Source organism: Oncorhynchus mykiss, chromosome 21 (genome assembly GCF_013265735.2).
Source record: "Oncorhynchus mykiss isolate Arlee chromosome 21, USDA_OmykA_1.1, whole genome shotgun sequence".
Classification (NCBI taxonomy): domain Eukaryota; kingdom Metazoa; phylum Chordata; class Actinopteri; order Salmoniformes; family Salmonidae; genus Oncorhynchus; species Oncorhynchus mykiss.
The window spans coordinates 26,047,421-26,066,723 of NC_048585.1; the positions used below are offsets into that span (position 1 = coordinate 26,047,421).

Genomic DNA, 19,303 nt, shown 5'->3' on the forward strand with positions numbered 1-19,303 from the left:
CAGCAGGAAACAACTTGACATCGATGACATCCACCGCGCTCTCGGGGATGGTGATGCTGCGCTCCCTTGTGGCTGATGACGGTAATCCACTATTATGGCAAATGGAAGTATCCCGGCGGTGTACGTGCAGAATTGCATCCCAGTAAACATTCAGACAGAGGAACAAATATGACCCAAAGAGAGGTTTTTACTGCATTTGCACTTTGCGGTCTCCAAATATTATGTAGTGTCATGCCAATGTCCTATACGGACACTTTCTGGTGCAGATTAGTATTTATTTTATGCAAATCATTCTAACAATTTGGCAACAACTATATCACCTTAAATTATCAAGTGAAATGTTTTTCAGTTCAGCAACATAGGATATGGTGAAGGAAAATACAAAGTAGAGAAGTGCTGGGTTTCAAAATAACAGGCTCCACTCTCAATAGGCTCTTTAATCTCTTTTGGACAGAGTCTGCATAAAACAGGAAGTGACAAACTTCGGCAAGAATTTTACTTCTGGGTAACAGTGATTATAGGCTATGTGACTGCCATAGTGGCACGTATACTTGCCCTGAGGATGGCTACAGCCTGCAGTCATGGTGGACCATTTAAGTTTATGCCATCAATAAGCTTAAGATAACAGTGAAAGGATTTGTCCAGTGAATAGAGAGAATAATGGTATTGCGCCATTTGGATCTGATTATGTCTAAATTCTTCTGGTTCCATGTGCAAGGTGTATCTTTCAGAGTGGGGGAGATACAAGAGTGCATGTGTTCGTATGTGGGCCCGTCAACCTCTCCACACACACACACAACTCTTCATAGCCTAGCCTACTTCGTCATCCCTCTGTTTCTCTCCTGAACCAGGCCAGGTCAGAGTCTGACACAGACCCCAATCACCCACACTAGGGATTCTAGGGAATACCTCCCCTTGACAAGACTGTGACCCAGTCTGGGTGCCAGGGGAGAGGCTCCCCTCCCCACCGAACACACTGTGTCCCCCCCTTCCCTAATACACATGCGCTCTGACCTTCTAGACCCGGCTCAACTCCACCAGTGGTACTTAGGTTAGGCAAAGAGCACTGTCACTCCTCCACCCATTCACTATCTCACTCCCCCTGCATGAGCCAAGCATGCTCTCCTTCCACCCTCTGCATGCGTGACCTGAAAACCTTACCCTAATAAACCCCCCCCCCCACACACACACTTAATCTCAACTTTGCTTTACCCAAACATATTTGCATTTCTATCACAGGAGGTTGGTGGCACCTTAATTGGAGAGAACGGGTTTGTGGTAATGGCTGGAGCGGAATGATATCAAATACATGGTTTCCGTGTGCTTGATGCCATTCCATTCACTCGGTACCAGCCATTATGAGCCGTTCTCCCTCAGCATCCTCCACTAGTTTCTATGTATCTAACCTTAATTTGAGGTTAGTCATAAAATCTGAGAGTAGAGAGAGTCCACGTCAATTTAATTCCCTTTCTATGAATTAGCTCACTTCTGTGTACTACCATATCGGAATTAATTTGTTCTGATTAAATCCTCCACAGAGATTTGTCATTATGACAGTCCTCTAACTCTCCTATGCCCCCTGTCTGTTTTACATAAGATCTGAATGAGGCTAGAGGGGGGAGGGCTGTGTTTCTTTCATAACTGCCCCAGTACCCCCTCACCGTGCCGGGCTATGTAAAGATGGAAAGCTGAGGGTCTGGTCCTCTGAGAGCCTCTTATGTCAGAGAAAAAAAAAACTGGGCTTCCTAGACTACGATCTGCCCTAGAAGAGTGAGAGATTAAAACCAAAGATTTTAAACAAAAGGAACATTTATTTCCAGGTTTCAATTGTACAGGTTCATATCAGGACACAGAGACCAAGTTCATTACCTCACATACAGGAATTTTCTGCTGGCAAAACAGAAACTACACGCGAAACTCTACTAAATACAGACACACTGTGCTGCTGTTGAGAGTATAAATGTTTGGGCTAATCAGAGACAGAAAGAGCTACTGGTGATTACCAATGCGCGTGTGTCAGAGCATTTCTTCTGTCCCTGTGGGTATGGATAAGGCGGGTCGTAATGGTTCAGGTGGGCTGGACCGTGTGTGTGTCTCACATCTGCTCTCCCAGGTCCAACACTCGGAACTTATCCTGGTTATAGAAGCAGGCTTTTACCACCCGACCACCAAAGAACCTCCCGTTCAGATCCACCACAGCTAGAAGACAGGAAACAAACATTATTACTGTGCAAACATTATTTATTAACACTACTGACTTGACTTTTCTGTCAGCTTAGGCCAGACAGGTCTGTAATATCACTGCCGATGTATCCTTGAGTGAAGACTAGTGAGGAATTGGGTCATTTTGTTAGTTTGGACAGTGAACAAACATACGGTCATCCTAACACGGTCTATGGGATGGTGCTCCTCTTTGATAGTCTACAGTGTTTTCATCATGGACAGTAATTCATGTTTATCAAAGCATGAAAAACTAAAACGTGGCTATCAGAGGCTTTGGTATTTCCTGGTATTCAAACACTGGAAAACACAGCCGGGACATAACCAAAGTTACCAGGAGTTTCTCCTTCCCAGATAAACAACAAACAGTCCTGGAGGCAGAGTTCAAACACACACCCAGTCTACAGTAGTGAGATGTGTGAGAGTTCCTTATCAACATTAGGCACATAACCTCATGGGGGCGTGTGGGTTTGAGCAGTGATGACAAGTATCTATTCATCCTAACACCAATGCAGGGACAGTCCCAGTAAAACAGGCACATGTGTGGACAAAATATGGATACATGTGCAGAGACGTGGTGTATTGGTAACACCACCCGGCATAAGTCACGTCTCTTCACCGGACACCGGGGTTCAAGCCCAGTGCCCACCCTTCCCATGGTTTCTATACCACTTGCCTGTCTCCCCCTTTGAATTCCTTACTGTATAAATAAAGTCAAAACACCTGGAAAACAATAGTAACAATGTGTGTGTCCAGTCAGGTATTAGTATCATTATCTATCCTCTACAGAAATGAACAGGGTGTGTGTGAGTCCGGCCCTGTCTAGGGTGTATATATTATGTAGGCCGTGTTTCTGTTCCCTTGGAGGATGTGATGTAACGGCGTGCGTGGATGGACAGGGGGTTACCGGGACAGCTGTGATGTAACACCTGGGGGGACAGTCTCACCTGCTTTCTGATCTGGGACAACCCATTTAAACTGGCCCCTGCATTAGCCTTATTACAGACGTAACAGTGATACACACACCAACCAGTTACACACACACACTCACACACACACACACACACTATACAGTGGGGCAAAAAAGTATTTAGTCAGCCACCAATTGTGCAAGTTCTCCCACTTAAAAAGATGAGAGAGGCCTGTAATTTTCATCATAGGTACACTTCAACTATGACAGACAATTTTCTGGAGATTTTTTTTCTCATTTTGTCTGTCATAGTTGAAGTGTACCTATGATGAAAATTATAGGCCTCTCTCATCTTTTTAAGTGGGAGAACTTGCACACTTGGTGGCTGACTAAATACTTATTTGCCCCACTGTATACACACACACACCTTATATATATACACACACACCTGTTGTGTGTGTGTGTGTGTGTGTGTATATATATATATATACACAGTGCCTTGCGAAAGTATATATATATATATATATATATATATATATATATATATATATATATATATATATATATATATATATATATATATACATACAGTGCCTTGCGAAAGTATTCGGCCCCCTTGAACTTTGCGACCTTTTGCCACATTTCAGGCTTCAAACATAAAGATATAAAACTGTATTTTTTTGTAAAGAATCAACAACAAGTGGGACACAATCATGAAGTGGAACGACATTTATTGGATATTTCAAACTTTTTTAACAAATCAAAAACTGAAAAATTGGGCGTGCAAAATTATTCAGCCCCCTTAAGTTAATACTTTGTAGCGCCACCTTTTGCTGCGATTACAGCTGTAAGTCGCTTGGGGTATGTCTCTATCAGTTTTGCACATCGAGAGACTGAAATTTTTTCCCATTCCTCCTTGCAAAACAGCTCGAGCTCAGTGAGGTTGGATGGAGAGCATTTGTGAACAGCAGTTTTCAGTTCTTTCCACAGATTCTCGATTGGATTCAGGTCTGGACTTTGACTTGGCCATTCTAACACCTGGATATGTTTATTTTTGAACCATTCCATTGTAGATTTTGCTTTATGTTTTGGATCATTGTCTTGTTGGAAGACAAATCTCCGTCCCAGTCTCAGGTCTTTTGCAGACTCCATCAGGTTTTCTTCCAGAATGGTCCTGTATTTGGCTCCATCCATCTTCCCATCAATTTTAACCATCTTCCCTGTCCCTGCTGAAGAAAAGCAGGCCCAAACCATGATGCTGCCACCACCATGTTTGACAGTGGGGATGGTGTGTTCAGCTGTGTTGCTTTTACGCCAAGCTTAATGTGTACTTGAAGGCACTGAGGTTCCACATGCTGTCCCCAGCCTGCGTGTTACAGGCCGTGTCCAGGGACCAGTGGTTTGTGACGCTGGACCTGAGGGATGCGAACTTCCATGTTCCTGTTTACCCAGCTCATTTGCAGTACCTCTGATTTGCTTTCAAAGGGACGGCTTACGAATTTATGGTTCTTCCCTTCGGCCTCTCTTAGGCACCCCGCACTTTCACAAAGTGCATGGGCACTGTCCTGGCACCTCTCACGTCCCGAGGATTGTTGATCCTCAATTACCTGGACGATTGGCTGATTTGTACCACGACCAGGATCCAGGTCCTGTCAGACAGAGACATGCTCCTGACCTACATCGGCAGGCTGGACATTACTGTAAACGACAAGAAGAGTAGTCTGATGCCCACCCAGATGGTGGCCAAACTGGACTCAGTTCTTATGAGAGCACGCCTGCCACCAGAAGGGTTCAGGCGATCTGATCTTGCCTTGACCACTTTTGGCAAGGGTGGACGGGATCCGTCTTACCCTGCCAACGCCCGTTGGGTTTGCTGACGGCGGCCTTGTTGCTAATTCCCCTGGGCCTGCTCCATCTCCGGCCTCTTCAATGGTGGTTCAACTCCCATCGGCTGCACCCGAAGTGCCACCACCAGCTGCAGGTGACCGCACAGTGATTCAGGGCACTGTTGAGGTGGTGCTGTCACTCCTTTCTCTCAGGAGGTGGGGGAGGGGGGTGCTGAGGATGTGCCGCCGAGACCTGGTCAGCACAGATGCCTCCCAGATCGCCTGGGGACGGGGGGGTGACCAAGGGCAGGTCAGTCAACGACTGTTGGCTACTCCCTTAGAGCGGCAGGCACATCAATACACTAGAGTTCTGAGCTGTACTGCTGGCTCTGCGGTCTTTCCTTCCGCATCTGAAGGGAAGACATGTCCTGGTGAGAACGGACAACACCACAGTGGTGGCTTACATCAACCATCAGGGTGGACTGAGGTCCCACCGCCTCCATCTTATGGCACGTGAGCTCCTTCTCTGGGCTCAGGGATGTCTAGCGTCTATGCGCAGCACACATACCTGGCTTCCTGAATGTGGCAGCGGATATGCTCTCGAGGGAGTGCCTGCCACCTTGGAACTGGAGCCTATATCCCCAGGTTGTGCAGCACCTGTGGGACAAGTTTGAGAGGGCGCAGGTGGACCTGTTCGCCTCCCTGGGCAATGCACATTGCCCCCTGTGGTGCCCCATGTCAGATCCACCAGGGCCTCTGGGCTTGGATACTCTGGCTCACGATTGGCCAGGGCTGGAGCTTTATGCATTCCCCCCTTTTCCCCTGATCCAGGCTGTGCTGGACAGGACCAGGATGGGGGAGCATCGTCTGCTGCTGGTGGCCTCATACTGGCCCAGACGACCCTGGTTCAGCCTTCTCCTGTCCCTGTTGTCTGGGACATCTTGGCAACTGCCCCTGAGACCCGACCTGCCGGGGGAATTCTGTGTCGTCCGAGACCGCACTGCCTCAGTCTCTGGGCTTGGCTGCTGAATGGCACCAATGGTCCATGTTAGGACTACAGGAGGGCGTAATGAACACCATGCAGAGCACAAGGGCACCGGCTACAACTGCGGCATACCAGTTGCGCTGGCGGTTGTTCTGTTCTTGGTGCACTGGTATTGAGGGTGTGCCCGATTCATGCAGGGTGCAGTATATCCTCCAATACCTGCAGTCTCGCTTGGATGAGGGCTTGGCAGCCTCTACTCTGAGAGGGTATTTGGCCACTACATCTGCCTGCCATGTGGGGTGGATGGACAGGCCGGTGGGGTGATATCCCTTGTTCTCCAGGTTTATGAAGGGGGCTTGTCACCTGCGTCCAGCTAGGACCTGCTCAACGGTGAGACGGGATCTGGATGTGGCAGCTTTGGCAAAGCCGAACCGTTGGAGTCTGCCTCTCTGAAACACCTCTCTACGAAGGTGGCTTTCTTGGTAGTGATTACTTCCATGAAGAGGGTGGGTGAGCTCCATGCTCTTGCGGTAAGTTCTGAGTGCTACCGGATGGACCCCGGTGGGAGGAGTATATCTCTCCATGCCAACCCTTCATTCCTCCTGAAGGTTCTGCTTATGACCCCCCGGCAGTGCCAAGGGAGTCTGGGCCTCCCTCCGGCATGCTGTGCCCTGTGCGGGCACTGGCTGCCTATGAGAAGCGGACACGGTCAGTGAGAACAACAGACCAGCTCTTTGGGAGTAAATGTGTAAATCCTCACCTCGGATGTATCCCTCCGCCGCGGAGTGATACCAATATATTGGAGTGATCCATATAGCTCACATAACCGTGGTTACATACGCAACCTTCGTTAGACACACACATAAGTTATACAGACAAACAAGCACACACACATCTTACAGAAACCTCAAGGACATGCACAAGCACATAGTACAACCTAACGTGTTCTACTGACCTTTGATGGCAGACTCGACTCTTTCAAACTCCAGAAATATCCTCACTGCTTCATCATCTGTCACCTGGGCAATCTGAGAAGAACACAGTTTAATACATATTATAAACTGGGTGGTTCGAGCCCCAAATGCTGTTTGGCTGACAACCGTGGTATATCAGACAGCCGTATACCACGGGTACGACAAAATATTTATTTTTACTGCTCTAACTAAGTTAGTAACTAGTTTATAATAGCAATAAGGCACCTCGGGGGTTTGTGATATATGGCCAATATACCACGGGTAAGGGCTGTGTCTAGGCTCTCCGCGTTGCGTCGTGCATAAGAACAGCCCTTAGCTGTGGTACATTGGCAATATACCACACCCTCTCAGGCCTTATTGCTTAATTAGTCAACACAATATGACTAAGCACTTAACTGCTTGGTGACTGGGAGGCAGTATTGAGTAGCTTGGATGAATAAGGTTTCCAGAGTAAACTGCCTGCTACTCAGCCATAAAAGCTAGCATATGTTTAGTATATGTGGATAGAAAACACTCTGAAATTTCTAAAACTGTTTGAATGATGTCTGTGAGTATAACAGAACTCATATGGCAGGCGAAAACCTGAGAAAGATTTCCCACTTCCTGGTTGGATTTTGAGGTTGGTCGTTTTTCAACTCATTCCCTATTGAAGATAGTGGGATATTGGTCATGTTGCACTTCCTAAGGCTTCCACTAGATGATGTCAACAGTCTTTAGAACCTTGTTTGATGCTTCTACTGTGAAGTGGGGCCGAATGAGAGGGGAATGAGTCAGAGGTCTAGCAGAGAGGCACGAGCTATTGACGTGTGAGAGTTACCTCGCGCTCCATTGCTTTTCTACAGACAAAGGAATTCTCCGGTTGGAACATTACTGAAGATTTATGTTAAAAACATCCTAAAGATTGATTCTATACTTAGTTTGACATGTTTCTACAACCTGTAATATAACTTTTTGGAATTTTCGTCCGACCTTTCGGCTGGACTTGCACGCACGCTTGGATTTGTTTACCAAACGCCCTAACAAAGGAAGGTATTTGGACATAAATGATGAACTTTATCGAACAAATCAAACATTTATTGTGGAACTGGGATTCCTGGGATTCCCGTGCATTCTGATGAAGATCATCAAAGGTAAGTGAATATTTATAATGCTATTTCTGACTAATGTTGACTACACAACATGGCGGATATCTCTTTGGCTGTTTTGGTCTCTGAGCGCCATACTCAGATTATTGCATGGTGTGCTTTTTCCGTAAAGTTTTTTTAAAATCTGACACAGCGGTTGCATTAAGGAGAAGTTTATCTAAAGTTCCATGCATAATAGTTGTATCTTTTATCAATGTTTATTATGAGTATTTCTGTGAATTGACCAACGAAAATCACTGCATGTTTTGGAACTACTGAACATAACACGCCAATGTAAAATTAGATTTTTGGATATAAATATGCACTTTCTTGAACAAAACATACATATATTGTGTAACATGAAGTCCTATGAGTGTCATATGATGAAGATCATCAAAGGTTAGTTATTAATTTTATCTATATTTCTGCTTTTTGTGACTCCTCTCTTTGGCTGGAAAAATGGCTGTGTTTTTCTGTGACTTGGTGGTGACCTAACATAATAGTTTGTGGTGCTTTCACTGTAAAGCCTTTTTGAAATCAGACACTGTGGCTGGATTAACAGGAATTTTATCTTTAAAATGGTGTAAAATACTTGTATGCTTGAGGAATTTTAATTATGTGATTTTTGTTATTTTGAATTTGGCGCCCTGCACTTTCACTGGCTGTTAGCGGGGTGGGACGCTACTGTCCCGAATATCCCAGAGAGGTTAACCATACCTACACAAACAGACTTATTCCTCTCACCTCAAAGATGACACACTTGATGACCTTGCCATATTTCTCACACTCTTCTTTGGTCTCCCCTTCCAAATCTTCATCCACCTCTCCTCTGCCCACCATGTTCTAAAACACACACACACACACTTTATTGGACCTATGCACATAAACAAACACACAATAATTTACAGTAAATATTCATGCACAGACAAAGACACACATAGCACCCACCCGTAGCAGCACAACTTTGGTAGGGCATTTGAGGATCTCTGTGAGGGGGTTGGCCTCTGACTTCTTGGAGGGGTCCACTGATGGGAGAAAGAGAGCAGAACATGTCAACAATAGGTCAAATAACTAAATATATTGGTAAACAGGAAGAGACTCAGACTGTAGATTGGACCAGAATGTGAACCACAACTGATGTTTTAACAAAGCTAGTTTATCAATCAGATGATGAGAGGGTTACAGGCACTAACCTTAAACTCAATTAGCACATATTTTCTAGGTTATCAACCATCATAATGTAGGCCCAAAATAAATGTGGCTACTAGTTCCATAATGAAACTTGACACACATTGAGATGAGCAAACTGTATAAGACACACGGGGTGAAACCGGATGTGATGTGTCAAGGTAGGGAGGAAGTGATGTAACAGTGCCAAACCTATTGAAGCCGAGCCCCAGCCTAAAGGCTCAGCTGCTGCCGTCTGGTTACTGGATCCTGGTGCTTTAGAGAGGAACACATACACACGCGAACACAAACAAAACGGGGAAAAAAAGAACACACACAACTAAGTTCACAAATGTTGAAGATTAAAATCATCAATGAATGAAAAATACCAATTAAAAACGGAATCTTGACTGAGGATGACCAAACACACAGCTCCAAATAACGTTACAATAGACAGACTTGGAACTAGAAACCAAGACCATTCATTCTGGGCCTATGTAGTACATGATACAAATAAAAACATCTGGACAGGCTAATGTAACTGGAGGAGCCAATGACAATAAGCTCATATCTATCTTATCTAGCAGAAAGATCATGAGTATTAGTGTTAATGGGGGGGGTAGATGGCGTGTATATATATATGATAAGAAAGATATCTGAGAGAAAGACAGGAGAGCTGAGAGAGACAGGAATGAGTGACAAAGAGACAGGGAAATGAGTGAGAGAACGAGACAGGGCAGTGAGACGGCAGAAAGTGAGATATGAAGTATGGCGTTACTCTTCTCAGTGGCGTCTCCTATGATGATCTTGCCACCCCTCTTGCTGGTCTTCTCTACAGACAGGGCCGTGCTGAGACCCTGCTCGTGTTTGCCCAGTCCCTGGCCCTCCCGGAAGCCATACTTCTGCATGATCTTATGGGCCACGGTCCCTCTGGGGAGACAGGGACACAACATCAGATAACACCAACGAACAGAACACTGAGTGGCTGCACTATACAGGTTGATGCCATTGTGTTTTGAGTTGGGTATGTGAGACGACATACAACTAATAGGACATTCTATCCCAGTAGGGGGGGTATCAGACTCACCCCATGTTGGCCAGGAACGAGTTGGTGGGACCGCCAGGTGGCGAGTGGGGGCGGTCGGAGTCCTCGTACATGGGGGGAGGGATGGCTGCTTTAGAACCACGAGAGGGTCGCATCTCATCCTCATAGGAGTATGACGAGCCTGGAGGGGAGAGAGACAGTTAACACACTCACCTCATCCTGATCAAGCATGTTGAAGGTCATCCTAATGTTGAATAACACTGCTAGCTACTGGACAAACTCCCCCACATCCCAAACAGACAGACACCAATCCCTCTGTGAGCCATGACTCACTGTCTCTACTATCCACGAGCGATGAGGGTGGGGCGATGGCTGCTCCACCCATACCTAAAAGAGAGACATGGGTAAGAATCAAGGGACAGTCTAGTCACCACATATCCTGACGTAATCACAACATTATCCTAACTCCTTACGTTAAGAACAAGTCCATCTGCCTAAATAATGGCACATAATAGTGATGAAAACTCTGCTGTAAAGGCTCAGTGTGGAGAGCCTACAGGACCCTATTCCAACTAAACTATTGAAAGAGCTGCTTCCTGCGCCATTCCTCTCTAAAATTTTTGAAAAAGCTGTTGCGCAGCTATGAAATGCTTCAGTCTGGTTTTAGACCCCATCATAGCACTGAGACTGCACTTGTGAAGGTGGTAAATGACCTTTAATGGCGTCAGACCGAGGCTCTGCATCTGTCTTCGTGCTCCTAGACCTTAGTGCTGCTTTTGATACCACAACATTCTTTTGGAGAGATTGGAAACCCAAATCGGTCTACACGGACGAGTTCTGGTCTGGTTCAGATCTTATCTGTCGGAAAGATATCAATTTGTCTCTGTGAATGGTTTGTCCTCTGACAAATCAACTGTAAATGTCAGTGTTCCTCAAGGTTCCGTTTTAGGACCACTTTTGATTTCACTATATATTTTACCTCGAAAACACAAGGTTAACTTTCACTGCTATGCAGATGACACACAGCTGTACATTTCAATGAAACATAGTGAAGCCTCCAAATTGCCCTTGCTAGAATCCTGTGTTTCAGACATAAGGAAGTGGATGGCTGCAAACGTTCTACTTTTAAACCCGGACAAAACAGAGATGCTTGTTCTAGGTCCCAAGAAACAGAGATATTCTGTTGAATCTGATAATTAATCTTGATGGTTGTACAGTCGTCTTAAATCAAACTGAAGGACCTTGGCGTTACTCTGGACCCGGATCTCTCTTTTGACAAGCATATCAAGGCTGTTTCAAGGACAGCTTTTTCCCCATCTACGTAACATTGCAAAAATCAGAAACTTTCTGTCCAGAAATTATGCAGAAAAATGAATCCATGCTTTTCTTACTTCTAGGTTAGACTACTGCAATGCTCTACTTTCTGGCTACCCGGATAAAGCACTAAATAAACTTCAGTTAGTGCTAAATACAGCTGCTAGAATCCTGACTAGAACCAAAATATTTGATCATATTACTCCAGTGCTAGCCTCCCTACACTGGCTTCCTGTTAAGGCAAGGGCTGATTTCAAGGTTTTACTGCTAACCTACAAAGCATTGCATGGGCTTGCTCCTACCTATCTTTATGATTTGGTCCTGCCGTACATACCTACACGTACGCTACGGTCTCAAGACGCAGGCCCCCTAATTGTCCCTAGAATTTCTAAGCAAACAGCTGGAGGCAGGGCTTTCTCCTATAGAGCTCAATTTTTATGGAATGTTCTGCCTACCCATGTGAGAGACGCAGACTCGGTCTCAACCATTAAGTCTTTACTGAAGACTCATCGCTTCAGTAGGTCATATGATTGAGTGTAGTCTGGTCCAGGAGTTTGAAGGTGAACGGAAAGGCTCTGGAGCAACAAACCGCCCTTGCTGTCTCTGCCTGGCCGGTTCCCCTCTCTCCACTGGGATTCTCTGCCACTAACCCTATTACAGGGGCTGAGTCACTGGCATACTGGTGCTCTTTCATGCCGTCCCTAGGAGGGGTGCGTCACTTGAGTGGGTTGAGTCGCTGACGTGGTCTTCCTGTCTGGGTTGGCGCCCCCCTTTGGGTTGTGCCGTGGCGGAGATCTTTGTGGGCTACACTCTGCCTTGTCTCAGGATGGTAAGTTGGTGGTTGAAGATATCCCTCTAGTGGTGTGGGGGCTATGCTTTGGCAAAGCAGGTGGGGTTATATCCTGCCTGTTTGAGCCCTGTCCAGGGGTATCATTAGATGGGGCCACAGTGTCTCCTGACCCCTCCTGTCTCAGCCTCCAGTATTTATGCTTCAGTAGTTTATGTGTCGGGGGGCTAGGGTTAGTCTGTTATATCTGGACTATTTCTCCTGTCTTATCCGGTGTCCTGTGTTAATTTAAGTATGCTCTCTCTAATTGTCTCTTTCTTTCTCTCGGAGGACCTGAGCCCTAGGATCATGCCTCAGGACTACCTGGCATGATGACTCCTTGCTGTCCCCAGTCCACCTGGAAGTGCTGCTGCTCCAGTTTCAACTGTTCTGCTGCGGCTATGGAAACCTGACCTGTTCACCGGACGTGCTACCTGTCCCAGACCTGCTGTTTTCAACTCTATAGAGACAGCAGGAGCGGTAGAGATACTCTCAATGATCGACTATGAAAAGTCAACTGACATTTACTCCTGAGTTGCTTACTTGTTGCACCCTCGACAACTACTGTGATTATTATTATTTGACCATGCTGGTCATTTATGAACATTTGAACATCTTGGCCATGTTCTGTTATAATCTCCACCCGGCACAGCCAGAAGAGGACTGGCCACCCCTCATTGCCTGGTTCCGCTCTAGGTTTCTTCCTAGGTTTTGGCCTTTCTAGGGAGTTTTTCCTAGCCACCGTGCTTCTACACCTGCATTGTTTGTTGTTTGGGTTTTAGGCTGGGTTTCTGTACAGCACTTTGATATATCAGCTGATGTAAGAAGGGCTATATAAATACATTTGATTTGGACACCAGTGAAACCAGAGGTAGTCTACTCACTCCTTTTTCTCTTCTCCTTTTCATAGTCCTCCTCCTCCTCATCTGACTCTCCCTCTGCCGCGGGGAAGCGGGAGAATCCGCTCGGAGCGCTGCTGCCCTCGTGTCGGTCCTTCCTCTTTCTGGACAGGAAGCACACATGAGGTCAGAACGAAGGAAGAACATAGACTGAAATGATGTGGTCATCGTCAGGTCATATTCCTACAGTGTGAAAACTTCTATAAACAATACATCATCCTTAGTTTCCTGAGGGATATAACATTCTAACTGTCAACAATAACAACAGAATCCTGTTGAATGTTCTAGAAGTGTAGCTTTGGTGCTGTTAGGTAAGAGGTCGTACTTCTCTCTTTCCTCTATCTCCTTCAGTCGTTCCTGCTCTCTCTGCCTCTGCCTCTCCTCGCGGTGTCTCTTCACCACCTTCTCGTAGTCGTTGGGGAACATGGGGTCATACTCATCAGCCAGGGGGATTAGCGCGTCCCCCGAGGAGAACCCGCTGGGTGCTGTATCCTGACACACACAAACATCACATAAGTCACACACATTTCACATGGGACACCCTGACAAATACTTGTGTCGCAGAAACACACACAGCCCTCACCTTGAGTCCTGCTGCAATGTGTGGGGGTGTGTCTATTATCTGTCTGTCATCAGCGGAACCTCCTCTCTTTAAGTCGATGACTGGAGCCAGGACAGTACCCTGCTTCATCCGCTGACTCTGTGGGGAACACACACAACACATCATCCATACCTTTGGATGTGGAGACAAGGTTCATAGATATGGCTAGGGATGCTTTTGGTACGCATAGCTTTGAGTCATTCCTGAAACAAGCTTTCATCAACCTGCGGTGCAATTGGAACCCACCTTAGCCTGAGTCAGAGCTGCTTTTTTTACTTTCAGCTGTGACTGCAGTAGCTTAAAATTCTTGGACCAGCCCTCGGTCTTGGTGTCACTGGTCGCACTCCCGACGCCCATGTCGTCGTAAAGCGACATGGTTCTCAGAGTTTAAAGACACGGGAAACACTATGGTCACCCCACTTCGATACCGAAGTAACTTTTTCGTTGCAGGTTAGGTGAACGTACGCAGTAAATTATAATACTTTACTTCGTATGTCAGGACAATTAACGTAGCCGGTTCAGACACTGAGCTTAATGTTAGGAAAAGGGTTAGCGAAAAGGCTCTCCTAACCGACTAGGAAAATAACTTTGTATCGAAGTGGCGTGAAAAGAGTGTTTCCCTTAAAAATAGTCCTGGCAGTGGCAGGATAAATAGACCTGTAAATAAAAGCAGTGTCAAATAAAATAGATAACTGACATAGATAGTTAGAGCTGTCGTTTGGATTGCAACTACACGACTGCACATCACACAATACACCGAGCAGACCATTACCAAAGACAGTCCAGTAGGTTTAAAAAACGAAATACATTGCATTTGTAAGGACGTAGCCAGCGCTAGCTAACGCGTTACTAACGATTTACAACAATTGTATAGGTCTTTTGTCGCAGAGGCACACTAACAATATTTCCCCCTTTCCAAATAAGACTCAAATACTCACCTTATAAAATATAACTAGTAGCCAAATAAATCGTTGTAATGCGTGAATAGGTGCCTTTTTATCAGCACATATAGATAGCTACATGGACTACCAAATCGATACAATAAACGTCATAAAAAATTGTCAATTTCTTCTTCTTTAAAATTGTATTAGCGGACCGCAACCAGCTGCAAGGTGCATACACTGCCACCTACTATACTGGAGTGTGAGGCCGGTTACAGCCTCCTACTAATCCATTTCTCTTTTCTAGCCCTGTGTTTCTGCCTACTGTTCTGAAGTGTGAATTAATTACACTTTGTAACACAAAATGGGAAAGGATAGGGAAATGGCAAGAAAAATGACCATACCAACTATCCCTACACTCACCACTATTCCACTACTTTGCCCTATCTGATCCTACATCATGCAGGCCTGGGAGGACGGGACCCTATTGTTTAACACACCTTGCACATTAATGAGCATGAGATTTCTGAACAGGCCTCGAAACCATGCCAGGACCATCAGAAGCACCAGCCCCAAAAGTAGGTCCATTTACTACAGGTAAGCTCCATCAGTCCTCACTGTAGTTCTACCAATCTGTTTTACGGCCTCTGCGTACGATACATTATGACTAATCCGATATCTCTGAGTCTCTCTAGCCTCTCTGGCCTCTCTCTGTACCTGGCATCCACAAAATGCTGCACTGTGTTCTCCCCCACAATTACAGCACTTAACCTTCACATCGCTTCCACATTCATGGGCTGGCAGGGTCGCCTAGTGGTTAGAGCGTTGGACTAGTAACCAGAAGGTTGCAAGTTCAAATCCCCGAGCTGACAAGGTGCAAGCAAATATGTCGTTCTGCCCCTGAAAAGGGCAGGGGCTGCCATTGAAAATAAGAATTTGTTCTTAACTGACTTGCCTAGTTAAATAAAGGTTAATAATAAATTCCCATTAAACTGTTCCATTTTGAGGATCTTCTCTTGATATATAGTCTGTATATAGTCTCACTATTGTTATTTTACTGCTGCTCTTTAATTACTTGTTCCTTTTATTTCTTATTCATATTTTTTAAAATGGCATTCCTGGTTAGGGGCTTGAATTTAAAACGTTCCACCTTCTCCACTGCTGTCCCTTCGATGTTTCTGTGGTCTATCGTTGATTAGTTATAACAATCTATGACATAGTCTTACAATTGGAATTAATGATTGTATATTGGAATTCAAACGAACACAAGCCATGTCTAGCATTCAAAGGGTAGGTGTTCAAATCCCATCATGGACAACTTTGGCATTTTATCTAATTATCAGCTTTGCAACTACTCAATACTTTTTAGCTACTTCGGCATTACTTAGCATGTTAGCTAACCCCAACTCCTAACCTCTAGGTTTTTAATTTATTATAATTTTTATTTAACCTTTATTTAACTGATAACGTTAGCGACCTAGCTATACAAAATGGATGGAAATCCACAAATCAATACATACCATAGGAAACGCAACAATATCATACTCATTTTAATATTGCAGATTTACGTTTACTATGTCACGTCTACCCCTGAGTCCAGGTTGTAATAGTAGCCGTCAATGATTGAGAATGAAAGTGAAAGTGCCAAAGTGGGAGCTACACATGTAATGTGGATGAAAGGTTTGCGGCGTTAACACAGACCATATCAAACGTTCGGAGTGGCATATTATTTTCCTGTGACTTAGTTCATCATCAAAGAGACTTGAAAGTGAGTCCTTTATTTAAACATTGGAATAGCAGGCTCCAGGGTCATGCGGCTGCGTCTCCTTTCCCTCCTTCTTATCGTCAAAGTGTGTCGACTCAATACTGTCAGTCCAGGTCAGTACATTTTGTCTGTTACGATTATGTATAGTAAGGGATAAACGTCGTCCCTTTGCGAATTATTTTCCCAATGTATTTTACAGAACGGCGTTGTTTATCCCGCTTATAGTACAGTTGCCAAAGAAATCACACATTTACAGGTATAATATATATTTTTTACGTATAATTTTAAAAAAATAAACGAATGCATACTTTTTCATATTTTGGTTGCTAGTTCGATATTTATCCTCATATAAGTAGGTTTGCTAGCAGCAAAACTATATATCTAGCTAAATAAGTAATCCAGTCGTTCGTTCGATCAGTTCGTTGTTTATGTTCGTTTGCCGTGCTCAGTGGCAACGTTCGTATCCCTTGCTTGCTGCTAGCTAGTCAACTAGCTACGGCTACAAAATAACACCAACTTATTCTGTTGCGTTTATAAACGCGATTTATACCACACTTACCAAATAAAACAATACTATAAGCACACATTTACCGTTAGAAATAACATTTAACCAAATGCTAGTGTAAAATAAATCGGAGATGATTTTTTTCTTCTTTAAATTAAAAACGTGTGTGTGCTTGTGGTTGGTGGCTGCCATCTGCATAGATTGAACAAAACGCTTAAAGGATGTTATCTAGAACCTAAAAGGGTTCTTTAGCAGTTCCCATAGGATAACCATTTATAGAACCCTTCTTGGTTCCAGGTAGAACACCTTTTGGTTCCCTCTAGCGAAAGGGTTCTACATGGAACCATGACATAGACTGACCAGGTGAAAGCTATGATCCTTTATTGATATCCACTTCCATCAGTGTAGGTGAAGGGGAGGAGATAGGTTAAAGAATGATTTTTAAACCTTGAGTCAATTGAGACATGGATTGTGTATTTTGTGCCATTCAGAGGATGAATGGTCAAGACAAAATATTTAAGTGCCTTTGAACGGGGTATGGTAGTAGGTGCCAGGTGCTGGATTTTTCACGCTCAACAGTTTCCCTTGTGTATCAAGAATGGTCCTCCACCCAAAGGACATCCACCCGACTTGACACAACTGTGGGAAGCATTCAGCATGGGCCAGCTTCCCTGTGGAACGCTTTCAACACCTTGTAGATTCCATGCCCCAACGAATTGAGACTGTTCTGAGGGCGAAAGGGGGTGCAACTCAATAATGTTTTGTACACTCAGTGTATTTGTATGTTATTTATTGCAGTTTCATCAAATCCTTTTTACACATTTGTTTCAGACACTACCAGGTGACCTAAAATAGAGAATCAAAAAGCTTGATTGTCCATGTTATTACTATCTTAAACCAACCATAGTCTATGTGTTAGGGTTGTAGATGTAAAGAAAAATGTATATGGTTTTAATAAAAAAGTGATGGTCAATTATTTCTTTCCCAAATGGTCCCCAGAGGAAGAAGGCCTAATCACTAGTCCCTGTTTGGGAAATGCTGAAAGAAACCATGTTTCCTTACCCTGAAAGCAGTCTAAGCAGACAGAGACCAAACTCAAACACTCATAAAAACATGAAAACGTTATTGTCTATAATCAAAGAATGTCATTTTGGCAATACTTTTTTTTAAATATACGTTTTAGAAGATGATAGGGATTCACTGAAGGGAAATATTGACCAACAGAGCATCTTTGAGTAGTGCTCTTCATGGACACCTCAAAAACAAACTAGGGGTTTATATGTTTTGAGCTTCTGTGTTGTATATACAAATCAAATGTATTTATATAGCCCTTCGTACATCAGCTGATATCTCAAAGTGCTGTACAGAAACCCAGCCTAAAACCCCAAACAGCAAGCAATGCAGGTGTAGAAGCACGGTGGCTAGGAAAACTCCATAGAAAGGTCAAAACATAGGAAGAAACCTAAAGAGGAACCAGGCAATGAGGGGTGGACAGTCCTCTTCTGACTGTGCCGGGTGGAGATTATAACAGAACATGGCCAAGATGTTCAAATGTTCATAAATGACCAGCATGGTCAAATAATAATAATCACAGTAGTTGTCGAGGGTGTAGCAAGTCAGCACCTCAGGAGTAAATGTCAGTTGGCTTTTCATAGCCGATCATTAAGAGTATCTCTACCACTCCTGCTGTCTCTAGAGAGTTGAAAACAGCAGGTCTGGGACAGGTAGCACATCCGGTGAACAGGTCAGGTTTCCATAGCCGCAGGCAGAACAGTTGAAACTGGAGCAGCAGCACGGCCAGGTGGACTGGGGACAGCAAGGAATCATCATGCCAGGTAGTCCTGAGGCATGGTCCTAGGGCTCAGGTCCTCAGAGAGAAAGAGAGAATTAGAGAGAGCATACTTAAATTCACACAGGACACCGGATAAGACAGGAGAAGTACTCCAGATATAACAAACTGACCATAGCCCCCCGACACATAAACTACTGCAGCATAAATACTGGAGGCTGAGACAGGAGCGGTCAGGAGACACTGTGGCCCCATCCGATGATACCCCCGGACAGGGCCAAACAGGAAGGATATAACCCCACCCACTTTGCCAAAGCACACCACTAGAGGGATATCTTCAACCACCAACTTACCATCCTGAGACAAGGCCGAGTAAAGCCCACAAAGATCTCCGCCACGGCACAACCCAAGGGGGGGGGGGGGGCCAACCCAGACAGGAAGATCATGTCAGTGACTCAACCCACTCAAGTGA

General features: G+C 44.7%; 2 protein-coding genes across 5 annotated transcripts in view; one reads left to right on the plus strand and one right to left on the minus strand.

The window, feature by feature from the left end:
- Positions 1-1,791: 1,791 nt before the first annotated feature.
- LOC110500134 (splicing factor 45) lies at positions 1,792-14,984 on the minus strand. 2 transcript variants are annotated; one of them, XM_021577317.2, is made up of 13 exons: positions 14,830-14,984; positions 14,138-14,548; positions 13,874-13,990; positions 13,616-13,782; positions 13,276-13,394; positions 10,585-10,638; positions 10,294-10,432; positions 9,985-10,136; positions 9,420-9,482; positions 8,988-9,064; positions 8,784-8,882; positions 6,897-6,969; positions 1,792-2,199 (listed from the first exon to the last, which is right to left on the minus strand). In XM_021577317.2, the coding sequence occupies exons 2-13, from the start codon at positions 14,264-14,266 to the stop codon at positions 2,096-2,098; spliced, it is 1,293 nt and encodes a 430-aa protein (XP_021432992.2). In that variant the 5' UTR covers positions 14,267-14,548; positions 14,830-14,984; the 3' UTR covers positions 1,792-2,095. The 2 variants fall into 2 exon arrangements, with proteins under 2 accessions (XP_021432992.2, XP_036813346.1); XM_036957451.1 differs by lacking the exon at positions 14,138-14,548 and having other exon boundaries at positions 14,830-14,968.
- Positions 14,985-16,395: 1,411 nt separating this feature from the next.
- The window catches only part of il15ra (IL15 receptor alpha chain), a 57,413-nt gene continuing 54,505 nt past the window's right edge, over positions 16,396-19,303 (plus strand). The window contains exon 1 of one of the 3 annotated variants that reach the window (XM_021577320.2): positions 16,396-16,650. In XM_021577320.2, the coding sequence (XP_021432995.2) occupies positions 16,584-16,650 (67 nt within the window). In that variant the 5' untranslated portion in view covers positions 16,396-16,583. 3 annotated transcript variants of the gene reach the window in all.

What these genes read in the sequence shown, in the direction of transcription:
- LOC110500134 (XM_021577317.2), bottom strand. Translation starts at nt 14,266, where the DNA reads ATGTCGCTTTACGACGACATGGGCGTCGGGAGTGCGACCAGTGACACC. An exon ending in ACATTGCAGCAGGACTCAAG is followed by an intron (nt 13,783 to 13,873) that starts GTGAGGGCTGTG and finishes TGTGTGTGTCAG; the next exon opens with GATACAGCACCCAGCGGGTT. An exon ending in GCTCGTGGATAGTAGAGACA is followed by an intron (nt 10,433 to 10,584) that starts GTGAGTCATGGC and finishes TCTCCCCTCCAG; the next exon opens with GCTCGTCATACTCCTATGAG.